At 41.2% G+C, this 23,938-nt stretch overlaps 1 protein-coding gene across 6 annotated transcripts in view; it reads left to right on the top strand.

Annotated features, from left to right (window-relative positions):
- cald1a (caldesmon 1a) overlaps positions 1–23,938 on the top strand; it is a 55,440-nt gene that overhangs the window by 19,851 nt on the left and 11,651 nt on the right. For 2 of the 6 annotated variants that reach the window (XR_010925830.1, XM_067582399.1), the window contains exons 2-9: positions 7,099–7,184; positions 14,586–14,723; positions 16,615–17,050; positions 17,142–17,174; positions 17,267–17,491; positions 19,019–19,104; positions 20,313–20,580; positions 23,117–23,254. Coding sequence is in view for 5 of the 6 variants with exons in the window: in XM_067582399.1 (XP_067438500.1) it covers positions 7,108–7,184; positions 14,586–14,723; positions 16,615–17,050; positions 17,142–17,174; positions 17,267–17,491; positions 19,019–19,104; positions 20,313–20,580; positions 23,117–23,254 (1,401 nt within the window). In the remaining variant the exon portion in view is untranslated. Of the gene's footprint in view, positions 1–6,190; positions 6,350–7,098; positions 7,185–14,585; positions 14,724–16,614; positions 17,051–17,141; positions 17,175–17,266; positions 17,492–19,018; positions 19,105–20,312; positions 20,581–23,116; positions 23,255–23,938 lie in introns of those variants that run through there. The other 4 variants (XM_067582400.1, XM_067582402.1, XM_067582403.1 and 1 more) reach the window with 4 other exon arrangements.

The raw sequence follows: 23,938 nt of genomic DNA, 5'->3' as shown, positions 1-23,938 counted from the left end.
AGTTGTAAAAGCATCACACTCATCCGTATGTATATGTACCTCCTTTATACACATCTGCAGACTCTCACACACACATTTGTGTAAATACACAAAACCCATTAACAAATGTAAATCTTGTTTGTTAAATATTGTTTATCATGATGCACACAGACTGAACATATTTTAACTGCCCTGTCAGACTAGTCTCAGGAGACTCTTTACCCCTGCAGAAAACATTAGGTTTACCCAACTCAAACTGTCCCCAGAGCCCCAGCCAAAACAGCTGTTAGTGTGCACTACCTACAGGCATGCAGTATCTCTCTCTCTTTATTTCTCTCTTCCTCCCTGTTTTACTGCAGAAGCTTTATCTATGTGATAAAATCATCATAAAATGATATGCCAGAATACATTACCAGTATATCTTTGCTTACACTGAACCAATAGACCTCTCTCTCTGTCTTTTTTTTCCTTCTAGCACACATGACTTACTCTCATTTTGTAGATGCAGTACTGCAGTTAGCCACTTGGGTAAATTGGAAAAAAGATTGACATGCTGTGTCCAAGCGGCAACTACCACGGCTTTAGGCTAAAGCCAATGTGGAAGTACTAGGCTATACAGCGCAATGCCGTCGACAGCTGCTAGATGCTGGCTCCAAGAAATCCCTGGCTCCGACTCCCATTTAAAAAGTGTCAACTTCTGTCTGGAAATATTATTTCAATCATCAAGTCACACCTTGCTACTTCCATCTTTATATGCAGTTTATGGCCTTGTTGTATCCATCTCTATTAGTACATCCACGATCTACATTCATGAGCACACAGATGACACATTCCTGCCAACAGTTTTCCACTTTTTCCACTGATTGACAGTTCAGGAAATGCAGCACTTCACCAACAACGTTAGGGAACAATGCAAGAAAATCAGCTTTGCTAATGTTTTTTGAGTAAGTGCCTTCAATGTGTTAATTAAGCCTCTAGGTGACACACAATGCATTTTGATTAAAAAGAACACAATGTAAATATAACTGTGTTCGTTTACAAGAAAACTCCACAGAGTACCTTTAAGCTAAGGTGACTATTGGCAGAGACAGAGCAAGAGGCAGTAATGTGGCAGTAATTTCTGTCGTGAGGGAGAGCTAGTCTGGAAGACACATGACAGCATTTGAAGAGAGACAAAGCTGTTGTTATAATAAAAGCCTCAAATTTTGTCAGGATGTGGAGGCAATTGTATTTTCATCCTCTGCAGCTTTTGACTAGAAGCCCTAGAATTTAAGTCTGGCTGACTGAATATTGATAGTTGAGGACAGCATGTGTCAAAATACTGAAATCCTGCCGCTTGCGAAAATTTCCAACCTCCAGTATATAGCCTATTCCATATTTTTCAATGATATGTGACATTATTTTGTATTATATAATTAGGTATCATTTTGCAACAATCAGAACATATTTCACTCTAGGGCTTGAATATGTCGCATGTGTTATCTGGTCTCCGAAGGTAGTTTGTATTCATTAGTTCTGAAAAACCAAAGGGTGTGTGGCTGGTAAAAGACTGGAATTAGCTCATGAGTTCTGCAACTTAGCTACCAGTGAGACAGGTAGGTTGTGCATTGACACAAAGACTAGAAAGGCCAGGCTTTGTGCCTGTGCGTCTCTCACATTTCAGATTACTGGAATACCTCTATTCACCTGGACACCTGCACAGCTGTGACTCCATAGATACTAGACATAGGCATATAACTCTTCCTCTCCTCTTCTGTTCTGTAGAGGTTATGTGTTCCTCTGGAGGCCAAGAGGAGAGCGGCAGTATCTGTAATGTTTTCCTTTTATGTCCTGCTCTGTAAACACAGCCCTAGTAATAATGCACCATTTCTTCTTTTTAAGGTATACGGACAGATATGGCAACTGCAGGCAGTGGTTTGTGTTGGCACCGTTTGATGTTCTTGCTCTTTAATTTTTCACTTGAATGAGAATCAGTGGACGTAACCCAGAATTGTAAATATGTAAACCAGAATTTCTATTGGTGGTAGTTAAATTTTCAGTCTCACACCCCTGTTTGGCCTCGTAGTACAGGCGTCGCAGCTATTATAAGAGGGTGGGAAAAGTCTGACCACTTTTTAAAACTATTAGTTTAGACCCCCCACCCCACACAAAATCAGTGCATTGGTCTTTCCACTGCTTGCTTATTGAGAGAATACTCAGATCAATGAAATTCAATACCACGTTTTCACTACTACCTCGCACCCGAGCAGATTCTCACATAGCACGCACACACATACACACGAGCGTGCCGCTAACACTAGGTTGGAAGATGGGAAACATGAAAGGAAAGAGGAAAGCAAGATGGCAAATGAGACTAAAAGAGAAGGAGAGAAAGAAAGAATAAGTGAATTAAACAAGGAAACATAAAGGGATGAAGAGGAGTAATGAAGGAAACAATGAAGGAAGTACCAAGGCAGGGAGGAGCTGTAGCTGTAAGCTTTTGTTTTTTTTTTTTTTATTATCTCTAAATCTTTTAACTGTTACTGCAGTGCCACAATTACAGTAGTTGGTACAACTGGGCACCTGATAATTGTGTGAGGTTATGAAATTTATTGAATAAAAAACAGCAAAAAGCATTCATGAGATTTTTAGGTTCTGTTGTGATGTTATCCAGCTAACTTGATAGATTTGCTCACACACCCTCCTCAACCCTTTGGCACCTATGAATTCAAGAATATTGCTTTTCATGAAATGTGACAAATGGATGTTATATTGATGCCTTTTGTCATGAAATGTTGTGGAGGGCTTCTCGATAGCAGTGTTATGTGTGTAAAAATGTGTGTGTAAACGAAGCCATCAAGATAACTGGCTATCAACCTTATCTAGTTTAGAGAAAAGGCCTCAGGTCCTGCTGATTCTTCATAGTCGTAGAAGTAATTAGAAGATGAATGTAGTTTAATGGAGAATGCATAGCAGCACTTTGACTACAGGTGTCCTCTCCACTTTACTCATTGATTTGATAACATGAAAGACATTAATTCGGCAGAAATTGCAGTTGCATGCAAGCATAAAGAGATCCTCAAGTTTAAATAAAAAATGAGTGGTTATTAAAGATGTCTCTGAATTAGTCATCGAATCAATTTCTGTACTTTTAGCTTTTTAATATCTTCAAATATGTGATCTGGGGCCAACCACTTCCTCTGGATGAAATTACAAAATGTACCCATAATTTTCTCACGCTAGTATAGCGAGATAAAAGTATCAAACCACCTGTTACAAGGCATCAGAATACAGGAAATGACATCTACTCTGTTAAAAATTTCCTGGGGAAGTACACCCAGACCCCCCCCTAGTTTGTCCCACCCACATTTTCAATACTTCCTACTCCCATGCCCCGTAGACTCCACTTTTTATAACGAACTGGGTAAAACATGGATTTCTTGACAGATTCAATATTGCTGTCAGAAATATGATATCTCAAAGACATGTTTATTGTGTGTTGTAACTTTTTTAGACCCGATGATCTTTCAGCACCAGTTAACTTTGACTGCATCATAGGAAGACAACTTTTTATCAATGCTAGCGCCATACCTCTAGGAATAACAATGTTGGTCAGTTAGCTGGTCCACCACTCTGGTCCAGATGAAAATATCTCAACAACTATTGGATGGATTGCCGTGAAACTTTGACATGCATGGTGCCCAGAGGATGTATCCTAAAGACTTTGCTTATCTCCCGACTTTTGATTTAGTGCTGTCAGCAGGTAGCACCAGTAAATTTCTCTTATTCAGTGAAATATCTAAACTTTTACAAGATAGTTTGACACAATATTTGGTACAGATGCTCATGGTTCCCAGATGATGAATCATACTGACTTTAGTGAAAAGGTAAGTCATGTTGCAACATGTTTGATGTAGCAAGTTATGTCAGGGCTAAATTAAATGTTTAACCATCATAAAGGCCTGTATATGACTGTTGCAGCTGTAACAAGTCACCATTGTTCCATTATTTGCCAAGCTCACAGCTGGCAAGCAAATAACTTACGCTAAACTAGTTTTTACTTGTTTATCCTCTCATTAATTCCCTTTGTTCAACAACCAAAGCAGTCACTGCACGCAAAAGATCCAAAGGAGGGGTTGTTTCTAGCTGGGATGTGAATGAGTAATTTTGAGGTTCTTTCATGTCCCCTCTGCTAAAATCAAAGGTTAAATAGGAGCATTTCTCGCATAGCTCCATAACCATAATGTGGAGATTAATGTGTTTGTCTAAAGGTTGTGATGGGATAGTTGCTTTGAGTATCACAGTAACAGATCTGACCAAAAGAACTGCAGTCTTCTCTTCTCAAAGAATGGTAAGCCAGTGTTAGGAACATTTCACCAAAGCCAAAAATAGATGTGCTGCTAGCCCGTACTTTTTCTTCAGCCTTACTCCCAGACTTTTCCTTGATCTACTTTGTGCCTCATTTGGCCGATAGGGGCCCATTGTTGTGGTGCTTTTAACTCAAGACTTCGTGAGAAGATAGAGGCATTATAAGGTGGTGTAATCCCAGTGGCTGTCAGGATAATATCAACTTGGCTTTTAAGGCTTTTTAAGAGACTGGCACTTAGACACTAGATCCTGTGCCAGGGTCTGGCAGTCTTGACAGGTAGTAATTTGACTGGTAAATGTGTCATTATAGCCATTGTAGAAGGTTGAGGCAGACAGGGAAAGAGAAAGAGGGGGAGGAGAAGAAAAAGAGAGACAGGTTAAGAAGGGAGGGTGCGATGGATGGATGCAAGTATTAGACTTCAATGGTGGAATAAATGGACAGATGCAGCAAAGGATGGAAGAAGACATTTCACAGTGGACAGGCGGAACTTGTTAAAAAGTCTGAAATGTCACAAACTTTTGACTCCAGGGTGCACAACTTCATGGAATGCTGTCTTTCTCTCGTTCTGCCTCTGTTAGCTTTTGCAAAGTGTGGGTGGTCCTTTCAGTGATATACACAACAGTACACATTTCTACATCTTACCCAGGGCCTTTTAGTACAAGCCACAGGCTTCTTCTTGTGCCCTACGCCTGATGTTCCCCCATGTAGAGTCTCCATTCATTGAGCAGAGCAATATATCAGCTTTAAAATACATCTCCTATAGGTTTATTATTCATGTTAAGTCTTGCATAAACGATCCACTCTGTAATCATTTTGTTGACATACCAAATTTTATACCCTCTTTCATTGAAGGGATCATTTTGTAAAAGTAAATGACACGTTTTTTAAATGATCTATAACCCGTTTTTGTACAAACGTGTTTAATTGAACACCAAATGAAAACAGAGTCCTCACTGCTGCATAAATCATGCATTATTTGCAACAATAACTCCAAATTTATATGCTGCCGTGCTTGCATTACTAATAACTTTGTCTCCCTTGGCGTCGCTGGTTCTAGGAAGTATGTGATTAGACTGGTTATGTTTGGAGGCCTTGTCGGTTTTAGTTATTGCTCTCGTTTTGTCTTAATTACGGTCGTATGAATAGCCCCACATTCAAGTGCACCCCCCCCCCACCCGCCGCTCTACCACCCCTCCTGTTTTGCGAATGACACAAACTGTGCATCCAAACATAGTGAGTGAATTCTTGTGGTGTTTAAAATATCCCTCCCTCCTTAGAGTCACAGAGGCTTTCACAGTGTAATAGCTGGGAGCCAAGGCTGTGTTTACTGTACAGGCTCGTAGGGAGGAGGAGACTGGGTGAGAAGATGCAGTGGGGCGGGATGGACTTGGTGTTGGGGGTAGGGAGGTGAGGTGAGGAGTTTCTTTAAAAGCGTCTCTCCTGTCTTTGTATTTCCTGTCCATGTGTGTGTTTGCCCTTATAAGTGTGCATCTGTCTGCTCATTAGTATGCTTATGAATGTGGGTGCATGCGTGAAAATGCGCATGCTGTAATGCTGCATCTGCATGCTTGTGTGCATGCATACTTCTTTGACTCCTTCTGTATGGGACTGCAGAGGGAAAAAAAAGGGAGCAGAAAACATGCTTATAGCACACAGGAAGCAGGGCTCAAGAGCCGAGTCATGTCCGAGAACAGAGTTTAGCCAAGTTCTGACATTTCACAGGAAAACAACACAGGAAAAGTTAGTAGTAGAGATAGGGAGAAAAGGAGAGACGGGACAGACGAGGGAGGGAGGGAGGGAGTTGGGGGTAAAACTGAGGGAAAGAAGGAAGGAGGTCACTGAGGGATGGAGGGAGGGACAACTAGCAGGGAGGGGAAGGAGCAGGCATTTGCCTTTTCTGTCAGCTGTGGCCGGACTGTGGGAGACTATTACTAGACGTTGTTGCATTGTATCTTTACTTTGTATTGGCATTGTGAGGCGCTGGTATGGTGTGAAGGAAAAGACATTGAAGGCTAATTCAAGGTATGACAGTCACAGTCCCTTCTTTGTTTCTCCTCTTTGTTCTGCACATACTTTGTGCCTCACTTGTTGCTTTTCAACTTCATCTTCTACCAAAATAGAGTTGGCACTATTGGGTACACACTATAGTATTTAAATGTGATGTTCTCTCAAACCATGAGCCATTATGCCCCTTTGTCTTTTTTGCTCAGTTGCTTAGTTAGCATATGTTTGCTCTGCTCCAGTGTAGAGTAGATGTTGGTGGTGGTTTAAGCGGGGATCGTAGATGTATGATGGGAGGCTCAGCAGCTCCTGGGTGGTCTCAGTCCTCACAGCACAGCCAGTCACGTACCCTAACGGGGTATTTTTAGTGAGAATTCCCTTAACTGATTGAGTTAACATCCTGTGGTGGCTTGTCCTTCCTCTCTGTCTATCTTTGCCTTTCTTTTCTGTCATTTTCTGCCCAGTTCCTTTTGTTTCCACTAAGAGTTTGTGGGCCTAGATTGTAGTCACACTCTTTGTCACCTTGCTGAGGCTTGTAAACACAATAATGTGACATCACATACTTGGTCAATACTGTGTGTGGAAGGATGGATTGTACTTAGATTTGGTATTTTGATAAACCAGAAATCTGGAAATGAGCTCTTTTGTTTGACAGTTGAGAAAGTATTTTGCCCTCTTTGAACACTACAATGACATCTTTTTTTTATGGTTTAGTTCTTCCTGAAATTGAGTAAATTACAATGTTTGTGTTTGATGATGTCGTTCTTAAGGGCACAACCATGGAGGAAATGGACTTTGAGCGGCGCCGGGAGCTGAGGAGGCAGAAGCGGGAGGAGATGCGCCTGGAGGCCGAACGGTAAGACCCATTTAGCTGTCTTGAAGTGGCACCTGCAGATTGGTGCTCCAGGATTTCCAAACTAATTCCTTTTTGCAAAGCAGCAAGTGTTAAACAAGTCATACTTCCACAATGGCTTCATTTGTAGTCACAGATCACCTGCAGTCCAGTGGGGGTGACGTTGCTGTTGTTTACATAAGATCTTACTACTTAGCTTGTGTGAAGAATTCCTCCGCTGAGGGAGCAGCCTGTGTTGTGTAATGAAGCTCTGGTTGTCAATGCACAGCGCACCTCCTCTGATGTTCATGCCAAGTTGGAAGCGGAGGGAGCCAGTGCTGCTTTAATAGCACAAGACCCTCTTCCGGGTCTTTAAAAACATTGCTCAGCAAATATTGGCTTTCCCGACCCAGGCTAGGAGGAAAAAAAGGTTGATAAGCAATCAGATAAGCAATGTGATGACCTTTAAGTGGGAATTTTCAATCATGGCCTCCCTCCCTTTTTCCAATTTTCTCTCCCAGATACTGTGGCCATGTGAACTCCCCTTGATTCAATGGAAGAAATTGATTAAACTAAAGTTCATTCCAACAAATTGATTGAGTGGTAACACGCCAAGTGCAGTCATCAAAAATAGTAAAAAGGGGTTTTTATTGTGAGAACTTGATACATAGTGTGCCAAGGCATTTTATGGGGTCTTTTCACTGAAGTCTCTTCATCTGTGCCGCAGCCCTTCCAATTAAGGATGAGGTTGATGTGGATGCAGATACTGGGCAAGGTCACTTGCCTGTTTGATGTATCCCTGAGAAGCGTTTTATTAGAGCCAGTTAGTCCATTATTGGTGAAAAACAAGCTGACACTGCCGAATACATAGATGTTTCTCTCTGATAATTCTTTTTTATGACACAAAGAATACGTGAGTTGCATTTACCTTATTGATGAACAAAGCCTTTAACTCAAAACAGCATTTGTATCCAGGAAGATGGAGGGCACACTATCTGCAATACTGTAGTAGATTCACAAAGTAATAAAATTCAGGATCAGTCATCCAGACATTGAAAATAAATGTCCCTTGTACCCTTGTGAAAATAACTTCCACAAAGGTATTCTATGGAAACTCACAAGTCTGCCTTCTCGCAAATTGAACTTACTGATAGCTAAGAATTTTGGGTAGTGTAGGGAGCTCGATACATCTGACATTTAAGTTGGCCACATGATAAATTGAAGTCCAATATTCTGTCTCCACCAATTCCATTTCCAATGTTTTAGCCACTATGTTCACCAGCTATTGGCTAACTTTATCTGTCTGCTGTTTGGTGCTGTGCATTTCCAGCATTTGCAGTGGCCTGCTGCAGCTGGAAATTAAGTTGATCATAGTGGATTTTGCGAGCCAGAAAACCAAAGCAATGAATTTGAAGATGCTAAAATGCTCCACACTCTGAACTGCAGAGTTGGGAGATAATTCTCTGTGGATTTGTGACTAAGAGCGACCCCTTTCACAGCATATACATACCATTATATGTCATTTGATCACTTGTTTATATAGAAATATTGATTTTTTCAGCTTTAATAACAATTAAATTACAAAGTATTTGTTTTGTGTTTCTGTTAGCATATAAGCATCACAAGATATGCTATCTGAATTGAAACCTCAAATCATTTCATCATCGGACAAAAGTATCAGCCTCACAAATCCAGTATCCATACTCTAATAGTGAAATTCTCAGGTTTGGTAAACAAATAATATATGACCAATTTATTCACACACCTAACTTAACTAGTGCAGAGTCACTTTATCTACAGATTGTGTAACACGAGACAGATTTCCAGTATCATTTAATGGGAAAGATTCTGTTCATATTGCTTTAGTTTATGTTTTGTTTTTGTCACAGTTACAGTTATGCAATATTCTCCTTTTTGGCATCTTTTAGCTTGTACCTCTTTTAATCTTTTATGCCTCATTTCCTCAGATGCACTCTAAATAGCTGACTGAAGTGAAGGTTAACGCCTCTTTTCGGTTTCACAGAATAAAACCCCCATAAACCCATCACTCGCTAGAATTATTTATGCAGTTTTGCAGTGTTTATGTTACACGCAGACAATGGAATTTGGCAGAAAATACAGACTTAGAAGAGCCGACAAAGAGAGCAAAGTGGAGATGAAGAAGACAGAAAGAGAAATGCAGCGAGAGTGAAAAAGATTAAAGGTAGTAAGCACCTTTGACATTTACATTTTCAGCTCAGCAGGCGTTTGTTCATGACTGTTTATTTGGTCCGAGCAGCGATCATTTCAGCTGGCAGACGACATGCCACTCCTGTTATTGATAAAAGATTGCATCTCTACATTGTTTCCATTTCTGCCAATATATTGAAACAATCAATATTTACATGCCCCTCTTGCTTGGACTAGTCAAAACCACATGTTGTCTCATTGGCCTGCTTCCATTCAACCATCACTGAGCACGCTGTGAGAAGACGGAGAACACAGGGAGAGTTTGGGCCCATATAATAACGGCTGTAGGAATGCCAAATTCCTGGCTATTATAAGTGTTTACTGGCCAGGTCTACATGAGCTGTTTCCTACATGCTGGGACAGTGAGAGTGTGTGCGTGTATGTGTGTGTGTGTGTGTGAGAGAGAGTGTGTTTTGATATATGTGTCTCATGCTGGGACCTGTGTGTGCTATGCATGTGCATGCCAGTGTGTGCATGTGTGCAGAGTTAGGGTGAGTGCATGCATGCAGTTAACCATCAGGGTGCTCACTTTACTCTGTGTGTGTGTGTGTGTTTGGATCAGCATCAGGTGATGAAGGTTTGACAAGCTCCATTCACTTTTCTGATCTACAACCGAGTGCAAATGTGTGCAATTGTGTGTGTGTGTGTGTGTGTGTGTGTGTGTGTGTGTGTGTGAAGGGAGAACAGCCAAGCCTCCCCTGTTCTGTCTTACATCAGCCTCAGTTATAGTTGTAAGAAAATGATTGTTGACATAGAGGTGCACAATGGGCTTAGATTGACTTGTAGCTCTGTTCTGCTTAGCTTTCTCACACTCATGCTCTTCATCAGCGCTGAAGTATATTTTTGTTCATACACACACACACACACACACACACACACACACAGAGTCACTCACACTGGAATGTCTTAACTACTTTTTTCTCATTCTTTCCAAAAAGAGAGCACATGGATGTGGAATTTCCCCAGTCAATTCAGTGACCAAAGGGTATCTGCCACAGCTAAAAATAGTCTTCTTTTATAACAGTATGCATAGTTTACAACAAAACAGTTGCTACTCCCTGCAAAATGCAGCTGGAGCTCTTGAGCAATTCATTGGGGTGATATTCTGCATGAAGACAATAGTGAGTCATTATGTCAAATAGTGCATACTGAACATAACTTATTAAAGCAACATTAAATCTAAAGCCACCTAATGTTCATTTTGGAAAAAGGTTTCTTTGGTGTCCTTTTTAGGAAGTGTTTGGTTTTTATTTCCATCATCTGTCCTCTCGTCCTCCTCCTCTTTCTTGTCATTCTCCATTCGTCCTCTTGGCCCTCCCCTCGTCCAGCTTCATCTTCAACCTCTCTTCCTCCTCCCTCTCTTTCCTCTCCTTCTTCTACTCTCCTGTTGCGTCCTCCATCTTAACCTCCAAGTGCCTCATCCTCCTTCCTTTTGACCTCGCTCCTCCACTTAAGTCTTCAACCCCTCATTCTCCTCATCCCTCTCCTCTGACTCCTCCTCTTCTCTCTCCATCCTCACTCTCCCCCCCGCCCCCCCACTTCTCTTCCTCTTCCTCCTCTTTCTCCTCATCCTCTTTTTCTTCTTTACATCTGTGTTGGCCCTGCGCCTGAGAGACCAGGAAGGGCTGAGGAAATAACACCCATCCTCCGTGAATGAGCCATGCCAAACATCCCCGCCCCTGGTGAATGGACCGTTCCAAACATGACCTGGTGCTGCATCGTAAACCTTAGTTCTGACAGGAAGAGGGAGAAACAGAGAGATAGAGAGGGAGAGGCAGCCATGTATGTCAATTATACACTTTCCACATCAACTCGGATAAAACTTTTGCTATTGTTTCTTGTTGCTTACTCTCCACAAAAAGTGCAGAATTTGGTATTTATGTTCTGTATGCGTGCTATACTGCTGCTTCATCTGTGAATAAGAATAAATGCAAGCAAGGGGAATTCTATCATGGCTAACATTGTGTATTCCTGGAGCCGGCCCAGCAGAGCATAGGGTGGGGAAGAGAGACAGACGGGGTGCGTTGTGGTTCTTTGGGCCGGCAGTAGGAAGGGAAATAGTCCAGAGAGGCCAGCGTGGGAATGGGTCAGCATTTCTGACAGCCCAAGCCCCCACCCTCTTTCCCTCCTCTCCCTCTCCATCCCTTTCCTTCTCTCCTCTCTCCTCCCCTCTGTTCACAGCAGCTTTTTCTTTTTCTCTCTCTCTCTCTCTCTCTCTTTTACTTTTCTTCCTCTGTCCCCCTCTTACCGAGGAGGGGGTGAAGAAGTCTTTTCTCATGGGCTTCTCCCAAATTGTTTTCACTGACATTTCTGAGATATTTCTCTTTAAAGAAAATATTTAGAGATATTACTCCCTAATAGGGTCGCTGATGGCCATGTTTCGTGTCCACGCAGACAGTCGAGTTGTGAAATGTAGAAACCTGCAGGGTGTTTTGTTTTTTGTTTGTTTTAACAATTTATGCACATGTTTAAGAAAGCTGTTCATTTCATTTCCAGATGCATTATAGCTGCCACGTGGAAATCACGGTTTAGTTTGTGAAGTCATATTACATTACATGGCCACCCAAGAAAAGAGCATCTGTAGTATAGTATATAGTGACAGACACACATACCTGCAACTTATAACTGCAGCTACACATCATTCTGGGCAGGAAAGGGTGTCGTCTATGATCAAATCTGCAGATTACTCCTTTTTCCATTATCGTGCACACCCTTTCCTTTTTCGTTTTTCATTTCTCACTTCTCCTCTTTACTCTCACTCTCCATTTCACTTGCTCTTTCTTTTTTTTTTTTTTTTTCCTTCCCCTTCCAACCCCCCCCCCCCCCCCCCCCCCCCCCCAACCTTCCTTTCCACCTCTCCCCATATTTCTGTGTCAGTATGCTGATAGAGTTTGGGGCCTAGGTAAGGAAAGGGATATTAAATCAGGGCTTCGGTTGTGTGTGTGACTCTAGCCAAGGCTGTGATTGACAGGAATGCTAATTCAGCTTTTAGGAGTTTGTTCTTCTCTCCTACTGAGGAATCTTTAACCCTGAGATTGTCATCGTCACCGCCACCAAGGACTTTTTTGTTCCATTTTTAGATGTTGTCGTTTTCTCTTTCTCATGACATTTAGTGCTGTATCTGGGACAACACAGTCCTCTGGGAGTTAAGGCAGTCATTTTGCAACTTTTTTTTAGTTCGCCAAAACAACATATCACTCTGGCATTTTAAATAAGGGTTAATGTACTTTCTACTGCTTGGGGATTCAATTGAAGTCGATGGAATATGAATGAAATTGAAAAAAAGGGGGTTTTAAGAGGAGAAAACTATTTCTTTGAGACTGAAACTTCCATCTGGATTAGACCAATGTTGCTGAATTATCCGGACTAAGCACACACACATGCGCACGTGTAAAACACTGCCTGACGTCACTGATGTCACCGTCCCATAGGTCAAGCCTGGGCGTTAACAGATTCATCTGTTCTGTTATGACAACATTCCTCATCTGAGAGAACGAAACGGGAGGCGGGGGGACAGCAGAGGGGAAGGAAAGGAAGAGGGAAACTGTTGTTCACAAGCTGTAAAACCTCATATAAACCCAGGCAGCTTTAGCTCGGCTCACCACACATGTTGCAATTAACATGCAATAGCACGCTTCGTCGGCTGACCTCAAAGGCTGCGCTGATGTTAGGTAGCTAGGCATGTGGTTAGCAGTGGGAGTGTAAAGGTCAGTCGGGGCAATGCAGATCAAGCATAGAGCTGAGTTCATAGATGTCAGGTGGCCAGAAACACAGCAGTTCAGGAAATGATTTGATACTTCAGAAGAAAAGGAAAATTTCATTCTTTGGTTTTATTGCACCATTAGACATTTCGTGATGGTCATTGGATTCTTATAGCTAATACTGTAATGTATTTCACTGTCAAGTGTAGTGTTATTTTTTGGGTGTAGCCTCTTTCCTTCAACCTGTCTACTTCTAACTTTCCTTCATATCCCAGAATGACTTTGGACCAGCCTCAGAGAAAGGCCTCAAATTGTTGCTTTCAAGCAGATTTAAGCACATAAATACAGTAGCTTGCTAGCCAGCTGAATTTTAAACAATGGAGTTGTGTTGATTACATTCAGCGGCACCCTTTACTTAAACCACTGCATTTAATAAAGATGTGTACAATTCCACTGCATGTCTGCTTTGGATTTTGCTCTATTAAATGAGCTAGGGTCCGTAGATCTCAGCCTTTTTTACAATAGATTTATTTTCTTTAATGTCAGGGCAAGACGTTGAGACTAGAGTCATTTTTTTGCATTAGACACTCAGTACAATGCAAAAAAAACTAACATAATGTGTTCATTTATGAGCTTTAGAGGTGTTTGTAGACATATTTTGTCAGCTTTTGATAGAGCCAGGCTAGCTGTTTCACCCTGTTTCCAGTATGTATGCTAAGCTAAACTAAGCTAAGCTAACCATCTCCTGGCTGTAACTTAATTTTTACAGTACAAACATGAGAGTGGTGTCAATCTTCTCATCTAACTTCCTACAAGAAAGCAAATGAGCGTATTTCTCAAAATGAAAAACTATTCCTTTAAACTTGGTAGGAGATATTTGTGTTGAAATGAGTGTATCAGCAAAACTTAGAGAATTCCAGAACTTCCAGAATTGTATCAAAACAAGTAAAAGTAAGCTTACTGTTACTGTTGTTAACTTAAAAAAATGTGATTTCTTGATTTAATGTGATAATAATGATTTAAATTCCCCATAGAGATATAAAATGTAAGTCTAGTCGTTCTTTTGCAGTGCATAAACACACTCTCACACACACACACACACACTCCAGTTTACTTTATTCCAACACTGACCAGACCAGGACGACCTGTGGGCCAGAAGCACTGTTTTTCTGGCTCTCTCTTATCCTCAGCCAAGCCATGTCTCAAGACTGAGTTTTTATCAGCTCGTGAAAACTGCAGTGATAAGAAGTATTGGTTGTTGCACAGCTTACAGGTCAGCTTAATAGAAGAAAAAGGAGAGAAAAAAAACTCCAGACAAATCCACTAGGTTTGGTCACTGTGATGATTACAGTCCAATGTTAAAGGACTTTGAAGTCTCTAACTGTGGAGCTAAATTGAGGACGGGAAGCATGAGGCGGGAGATGAGAGGTTGAAAGTTGAAAATGTCTCTTTTGTCTGCTCATTCTCTCTTTTCTTTTTTTTTTCGCTGCCTTAGGTTGGCGAAGAATGATGATGACGAGGAGGAGGCGGCCCGCGAGAGGAGGCGCAGGGCACGCCAGGAGAGGCTGAAGAGCAGGGAAAGCGAGGAGCCCAGCGGCCAGCCAGACAGTCTGGTCATGACCAACAGCCACAGGTGACACACACACAGACACAAAACACACACACACACACACACACACACACACACACATAGCAACACAAGCTCTGTCTGTGATAAATAGTGTATGTAGTCAGCAGATGACTTCAGACTGCTTCACTTCCAATTTTTGGTCCAGCTGAGGAAGCAAAAGAGCAACAGGAAAAAGAGAGAACTGTCATGTCATCTTGCCCAGACATACAGGTTGTACCTCATCAATAATCTATGTGAGTTCCTTTTCTGTGAGGAAAAAATCTCAGACAAAGAATACCACCACATTTTTAACAACCTCTGCTGTAAAAAATATATATATTTATATATTGTAGAGTTGAAGATTATTTAAAGCCTTTCCTGTGTTTTCTTTTTAAAGGAGACAGCTGTCCCTTTATGTAAACAAATGATAGCTCAAAATCAAAGCAGATTTTCTATTAAAGGACAATTCGTAACATTTAAGGGGGATGTATCATGCACATTTTCAGGTCTATATTTTTATTCTGGGGCTTTACTGGTATATTGCATATATTATGTATATATTATATATATGCTATATATTGCAAACAAAACATACAGATCAGGCTGAAGCTCTGGCTTTTGATATTCAGGGAGCATTTTTACATATATTGACAAGTTTTGCCTTTTACCATGTTAAACATAGACATCTGACATTATAACAGTGTAAAAATAACAGAAAATCACAAAAAACTTGATATGAAGACAAAAAGAAAAGTTTCATCAGCATACACAATATCTTAATTCTAATATATCTTAATCTTTTTTTACATATAAGACAATCAATGCAATAACTGAACGCCACTTCCTTATCAATCCCAGCTGTCAGTATGACAAACAACCCATGATCTCATACCTATCCATCAGAGAGACTGCCACAGGAACGAAGCAGCAAAAAATGTCATTTCTATGCAGTTTAACTCTGTGACATCAATCAGTCTTGGCTGTGGTGGAAGTGGTGGGTCGCTCTGACATCTAGCAGCACAGATGCTGCTTTGTGGTCATGAATGTTTCCTCTCTATGAGCTCAGAGATACATCCTGGGCCCGGTCGAACAACAAGGGGATTGTGCGGGAGGATGCTGAGACGGGACCTAGCGCTCACTGGCCATTGTCGATTGTTTAGATGCAAGGATAATGTTTGCCAGACTGTTAGGTCAGAATAGTTTGAGTCATGCTGAGGTAAATGGCGGACAGTCGGTGGATTGGAAGAGATATCATAAAATGTTGTGTTTTTTTTGCGTTATGGTAGGTGGTATCGGAAGGGGTGTTTACAGAAACGGTAATTCAGTCAAGGGTAAAAATCTATTTTCCAGACCTAGAATCCAATAGATTTTTTTTTCTGATTTGCTGTTTATTTCAAGTCCTGACCAATAGTTTATTTTAAAGCATTTCTGTGGTGAGGACCTGTCAATACAGCCAAATGTCAGCATTCTCCACATACTGGCTAAAGAGCAGACAATGATGTGGCAGCCACTCTCTAAACTTTGATTTCCTGTCACAGTGTTTCATTTTTTTTTTTTGACATTTTTGCAACCCAGATTCTTTCAGCATTTTTTGGTAGCAGCGGCCAGTTTAAGTCACAGTAGAAAAAAGAACTCAATTGAATATATGTTACTCACATTCAAACCTGGAAGCTGCTTAAAAGGAACATATTGTAGATCTCTGCTATTTGCCACTAAATAATTATGGAACAGTTAGGGGTTATGTGCCTTGCTAAAGGGCATATCATTGCTAACAGGAGATAATATTATACATTCACTTTTCTTGCCCACATTTTCTGAGCAGCTTTAGGCCTGCTGCTCAGCCCTCAAGGTTTCCTCCTCCTTATTGAAAAAAAACCCTTACAGTGGAATGTCTGTCCTCTCTTGCTCCTCCTAGTGTGACAGAGACCGTGTCTGTGAGCAGTTCTTACGGAGGAGGCGGCGGAGACGAGGAGGAACAAGCCCTGCTGGATCGCATGGCCAAACGCGAGGAGAGACGGCAGAGACGCATGAAGGAGGCGCTGGATAGACAGAGGCAGCTGGACCCCGCCGAGACGGAGGGCAACGACAGCGTGGCCACGGAGGAAAACAACGCCGAGGAGGAGAGGCCTTCCTCCTGGCGTAGGGGCCGTTACCGCGACAATGAAGAAGAGGAGGAGAAGACGGTGATGTACAGCTCAAGGAGAGAGGAGAAGGAGCAAGAGGAGCCAAGAGAGGAAGAGGAGGCTGCTCCTGAGGGTGGAGATGAAGCAGAGGAAGGAGTAGATGAAGAGGAGGAGGAGAAAGTGGAAGTCGTGGAGGAAAAACCAAGAAGATCTTACTTTAGAGAAGAAGTGAGTCATTTTTTTAAATCTTGTACTCTTTTTTTTGTAAGTTTACTTTTGGTAACTGAAAGTCCCTGCAAATGTGATGATGTTTCCACAGGAATCAACTGAAGAGCCTAGAATGCAAAACGAGGTATGGTCATTGATTTATTGACTTTGTGCTGCACATCCTGGAGTTGATCACTGATCCTTCTTTCAAAGAACTGCTATAATCCTTTTTCATAGGAGCTCGCTGAAGAGGAAACACATTCAGTAGTCAGTGAGGGTTTACATCAGGCCAAGGCAGCAAATTCATTGGCTGAGAAGGATGCAGTAGCATCAGAGGAGGCTGAAGAGGTACCTGAGGATGATTATGTAGATAACACATCAGAGAACAAGCCTATGATACTGAGAAATGATACTGAAGTGGACAAAGAGGTATCTGAGATACTGCACTCAGAGGATAATGAGGTATATTATATATGTGGTAAGGATTTCCGTAGAGGTGTGATGCACAGCACAGAAAATCCCTCTGGGTAACTTCAGTGTCTTTGGAGAGATATGTAAAGAATACCTATCAGACTAAACCACACAAACTTCTCTTAATGAGACCATCTTGTTGACTTAGTGATTAATGTCGGAGCCAGACGCTGAAATTACCCAGATACCTTGTGTCGTCACAGTGTGGTTTGCGCCGCTGCAAACTGGAGGTAACTGAGCCAGCGTTTTATGAGGTGTGGTTGCAGCCAGTGCGGTCAGATTTTCAATAAGGTTAATGCTATGCTCCACAGAGTGGTCACGGTGTTTTTCTGCATGTCTTCCACCTCAGCTATGAGAGCAGCAACACTCCACATCACACTGACTCCGCTCTGAAAAATTTGCTGTAGCAGAGGAACATAATGTAATTTTTTTTTAAATAAGTCTTTACTACAGGGGATATTGTAAAGAAATCATTACACCAGTCAAGAGTTTTAGACCATGCTAGACCAGTATTTTGGGCTTATTATAAAACTAGAAAACAAAAATAATCAAAATGTTGAAGTGAGCTGAAATTGGTTGTGATTTTTCTATTAAATTGGAAATGCAAAATGTAATAGTCAATAGCCTGATGAACTACAGATCCCTACCTTGGTTTCATCTGCCCACAATATGAGTTTCATGTGCAGCAATTCATTATTTTTTCAAGTTTTTAAGAGCCTCTGAACTCTTTTTGTCACGCAATCCATTAACCATGCCTCCCAAAAACAACGTCTGAGCCTTCTCTTACACAAACTAACTATGCTTTCAGGCTCCATAGACTGTAGTCAGTCTAGGTTTGACCTTTGATAATGTAAACAGCAGTGCTCAAAGACACCTCATGTTTCTTGGCACGTTTTCTGTTAAGATAAAGACATCACTCACGTCCTTGCTAAATATCTGAGACAGATGCGCCAAACACCTAAGTATTTGTAATAAACATATTAATCACAAGTTCTAAAGAGACTCTTATGTAGTGCTTTATTAGAGGCAGCTGTGCTGGAAAGCTTCACCAGATCAGCCAATATCACTGTATGTTAAAATGCATAGACAGTGTGAGACAGTATCAACAGGAAGACAAGTGTATGTTCTGTGTTAGAGGTTATTAATATATGGTCTTTAAACACTTGACTGGCAGCGTACATAATAATTATAAGTTATAAAACTTAAATTATGTTTTTGATGATGGATGACAGTAGAATCTACAGCCGGAGACACTCCCAGAGTGATCACATGTTAGATAATCCTCTGCTACCAGTAATTCTGGAGTGGACGCAGTGTTATGTGATGTTCTGTGTTATTTTATTTCAGGGTGTGCTCTCTCTCTCTCTCTCCCTCTCTCTCTCTCTCTCTCTCTCTCTCTCTCTCTCGTGCGCGACAATCCCGTGATGTCACATGATAGACCCCGCCCACTCAGCCCACCCACCAATAGCATCTTTGTTTGTTCACTGTGGTTGTTTGTGTGTGTGTGTGCGGCTGCAGGTGAACGAGAGAGAGGAGCAGAGCAAGCAAAACGGAGGGCTGCATGAGGATCTCAAACAGCACAGGAAACCTGAGAGGACACTCAGGTACACAGACACAACAGACACCGAGTCACCTCTTATGTATTATTAAAGACACTTGGTTTTTCCCAAAGCAAAGTTCCAATGATTCATGTCCCAATTTGCTGTCAATGGAGAATCATAATTATCACCTGAATGTGGTTATTCTGTACAGTATTGCTAAATTATTAACAGTTCAAATTGTATCTTTCATCTCATCCTCCTTACTTCACAAGAAATGATTAAATAGGCATGATATTTAGCTAATTGTAGCTGATTTAACATGCATGATAGTTGACATACAAACACCACTATTCTCCAATTGCCCAAATACTGACTGTAAAAAATAATATTGGAGAAATGGTGATACTGATGTATAAAGCCAATATTCAATTCAATTCAATTTGTATTGTCATTAGACAATCCATTATATATTGCGTGATTACACCAGTATGTTCATATATCAGTGCTTATCTACATTTGACCAGTTGTGGAAAAGTACTGCAGTAACTTAATACTCTTCTTAATACAACAGTTCGCTGAGAAGCTTAAGGTACCTACCAGCTAAAGATCACTGTTACTTACCAAAAATAAGATACCCAGAAGTGAGGTGAAAAAACATTTAGTGCTTTTTAAAGTTTTCATGTCGTGTATTTATTAAATGATGCAGGCTGGATCTTATATAATCTGAAAATGATGCAGAATAAATCTTAATATTTATATCAGCATCTCTACTGTGTTTGCATGTGCTGAACAGGAGCACTTTAATCAAAGAGTAATTTATTGACGTTGCAGTCTGACATTTATCATTCAGGCTGGTATAAAAGTATGGAAAAATTGCCAGGGGCATCTGCAAAGTAATTGAAAGGTATACCTGAATCAGATTCTCAGGCTGTTTTTGTTGCTTTTTTGCTTTCTGTAGTGTGTTTTTGACTTGGGTCACCTTAAGTAAGTCTCCAGCCTGAAACTTTAGATGTGCTGTAACATTATCTTTGCCAAGGTGATTGTTAGTGTTTGTATTTGCAGATGTGCTCTGTTTGTTTGCTTACCCATGAAAGGGAGAAACCCTTCAAGTGCATGTTTAAATATTCAGATGGTATCAAATGTCAAAATGTTAACCTGAATGTCAACCAGTTTTGCGTCCTACTTACACAGTTTTTGTTTTCTAGTGGTGACCTGCACGCATCAGGTACTCTATTCGTGCGCTCTGACCCGTGTTTGTCTGTCTGTCCCAGTCGCAGCAGTGTGCGTTCCACCGAGGTGTCTGCGGGTGACGACCAGGACGACGCAGCCCGCCTGGAGGCAGAGCGCAAGCTGGAGGAGCTGAAGCGTCGCCGCGACGACGCAGAGAGCGAGGAGTTCGAGAGGATGAGGCAGAAGCAGCAAGAGGCCGAAGCCGAGCTGGAGGAGCTAAAGAGAAAGAGGGAGGAGAGGAAGAAGGTGCTGGAGGAGGAGGAGAGGCAGAAGAAGCAGGAGGAGGCGGAAAGGAAAGCCAGAGAGGAGGTGAGGAAGAGAAAGTGATGTTTTGATCATGTCTTCTTTTTTGAATCACTTTATAGATGCTGTTTGATCACTTCTACTCTGTCTGTATATGTTTCTCTTCTCCTTTTTATCCAATTTCTCCTTGAAATTAAAATTCTCCTCACTTTTTGTGTAAGGCAATAGAAACTATCATGATACTGCAGCTACTGTGCACATTTTACTACTTTTCGAAAGAGGTTTAAACAGTTTTTGGACATATTTGTGGAAACAGCATCTAAACTTCAGGCCTCTGGGTGGGTGGTTCCCATGGCAGCGACTGACAGATATTAGAGAGCCATTGCCAGGAGACATGCAGTCAACTTCTGTGGTGCATTACTGACTGGATATGACTATTTACTGGACATCATAAACCCGTAACACCTACACATGTTGATACAAGATGTTTTTTTAGCCTGTTTCAACAAGCACACATAGTGTAGGCTATGTATTGTTAGCAATTTAAGACATTTTTTCCTTTACAGCATTCAGCAATCCACTACCTCGCATGAATATAGTTAACCTAGCTTGATAGTTAGCACTGATTCACTCTAGACTTTAATTTTAGTTCTTGTTATTTCAACACCTGCTAACTCATTGGCAGCTCCTGTACAGACAGAATTGTTTTCAACCTACATTATAGAAAGGACGGAGTGTAGTTAGTGTTAGCTGTCTCTGTTTCATGAGTCCAATACGGTGACATGCAGGCAGGTTCACAGAGTAACGTAAAGTCTATGGGCCGAGGGGGAGCTCGCAGGAGAAACATTACTGCACATATTCAGTGTGCCTCACAACCCAGATGTAAACACGGAAACTCAAAAAAAATTTGGGTACACTCACCAGGCGAGCAGTTTTCATTTGACTGAATAGGAACCATCTTTGAGTCCAGTATCCAGTTCCCATAATACATCTATGGTTATCTGCCTGCTTTGCTGTTAGAACTGAAATTATGTAACTAATTATTTTAGTACCTTCCCACACAGATGTTGCACCAATCAAATTACAGTACTGACAGTGTCAGTTGATACCAGAAATGAATGTAAAGTGTGCAATCACGGCAGAAAAATTAACAGGAAAAGTCAGACTGAAATTAAATTTTTTTTTGAGGATTTTAATTTCAGTTTGACTTTTCCTATTTCTGCGTCTTGTTTCTTCTACTATTATCTTTAAATTTCACAGCCCCCTTCCTCTATCGTTGTTTCTCACACCAGCACTTTCACATTGATTTACCCTTTACACCTGTGTGAGCTGAAGCTCATGCATCACACTCATACTAGCGCCGTGGCGACGTTATCTCGCCATACTTCACTGTTATCATGACTTAACCTATTTGGGTCCCGACTCGTAACTCAAATATGTCATTCCTTTTTCCTCCTCTTATAACGACCTCATCCGTATGTATCTCAAACATGATAACCTCCGCTTTCCTATGTGTTCACATCCATGCTCAACTGCGCGATGTCGTTCATTTTCTTTCTCAGGCACTCACTCTGAGGCCCCCGCATTCTTACTATTACCCTGACTGGCCGTCTTTGTTGATCTTGGCTCCGAACGTAGCGGCCCATCTCTCGCTATCTGCCGCTGTTCTTGTCCTCTTGTGTGATGTTAATGAGGCCTTTTGGTTTGTAATTAAAAGATGGCCCAGAGTTACAGAGAGACTAATTAACCAAGACAAGGCTGCTGGAGAGGGCTGATATACTGCCAAGTGCCAGCCCTCTTCTGAATACAGTACAAATGGTTCATACACTAATTGTAAAAAAAAGAAACTGTTGATAGGCCTGTCTCAAGCTTTTCAAAATGGCTTTTTTTTCCTGAGGCAGGCTATTACTGTAAATAAGAATTTGTTCAGAGTAATTGAATTTGTTCCTGACCTGCCTCATTGGATAAAGTAAGTGAATCAATTAGAAAGTGGCACATATCTATTGTCTGGGTTGGCTGGATTCCTAATTGTTAGTTGTCTGTCATGTTGGTGACTATTGGCGAATGTAACCTGATCCACACGTAGAAAGTGATCCCTGCACATATAATAAACAATCTGTAAATACACGTGAAAAAACATTAAATATTTTTAGAAATTTATATGCACGAGAAGGATTTTTTAAAAGCAAATGTTAATGGATTAATGAACACCAAGTTAGAAATAGAAATGTGGAACACTGACATTTATTCAAGTTGGTTTGTATTTATTTGTAAAACTGGATTACATTTGGGCAAATTGGTTGTGGATTGGAAAATGAATTTGTGAACACCACAAACTACTCACAATCATCATACACGTTTCTAAATCTTGTTTTTATTTGTGGATCATGAAACACGCAAATTTGTCACCAGTACAACGACTAATTTCTCTCCACAAAAATCGAGCATGACTGAACAGGCAAAGAACAAAAGGCCACCTTCATGTGCTCCAATTAAAAGAAAATAAAAATGATAAAAATGTCAAGGATTATTAATTTCTTTCTAATTTTGCACTCATAAGTACATTGCTGCTGAACTGATTCAACACATCTGTCTCTCTCAGGAGGAGAAGAGGAAGATGAAGGAGGAGATTGAGAGGAGGAGAGCAGAGGCAGCTGAGAAGAGACAGAAGGTGGAAGACACCATGGACGGGGAGGGCAAACCCTTCAAGTGTGTCAGCCCTCGTGGCTCCTCTCTGAAGGTCAGTCTGTCATTGTTAACCTCTCACCTCTGCCCCGCATCCAACTGCAGAGCGTCAATCCTGTTTTATTTGCCAATTGAGTGTTCGCCAAGCTCCGACCCCCCTAGTTACAGCTGCTACGTCCGTCAAGCTGTGTGTTCTCACACGGCACAAATGCAGTATGATAATGAGTGTATGATTTACCACCTGAAATTTTTATAATATTTTAAACAGTGAGTCTCTGATTTCATATAGTCGATTACGCCGGCTGAAATGACTGTCGCTGGCAGATTTTATCAGCTGCGGCTGACTTTCTTATGTTTCCAGGTGACAAAAATCTTAGTGGTGGTTACATACATGATATTGTGATATAATATATAGTGTATATGATAGCACAGAGTTAGTTAGCTGTAGTTACTAAGTATGAGAAACACTATTTAGCTGGTTATTCTCACATGCTTGCTCATTTTTAACAGTTTCCACTTTTAATGTTACAAGTGAAAAGGCCAACCAATGTGTTCGGTTAGCATAACACTATCTTGGGCTAACATTAGCTGAGGCTGCCCTAAATCCAAACCCTAGAAACTAATGTGCTAAGCTTGTTTTTTGGTTTTAGAAAGGCTAGAAGAAAACACTGGATCCTCCAAACTCTTAAGATGGCAAGTATCGCTCTTACTACAGCCCCTTGCACACCGCTTCACCGTG

This window comes from Thunnus thynnus, chromosome 23 (assembly GCF_963924715.1).
Source record: "Thunnus thynnus chromosome 23, fThuThy2.1, whole genome shotgun sequence".
Lineage (NCBI taxonomy): Eukaryota > Metazoa > Chordata > Actinopteri > Scombriformes > Scombridae > Thunnus > Thunnus thynnus.
The sequence above is the reverse complement of the archived record's forward strand: the minus strand, read 5'-3'. Positions and strand labels throughout refer to the sequence as shown.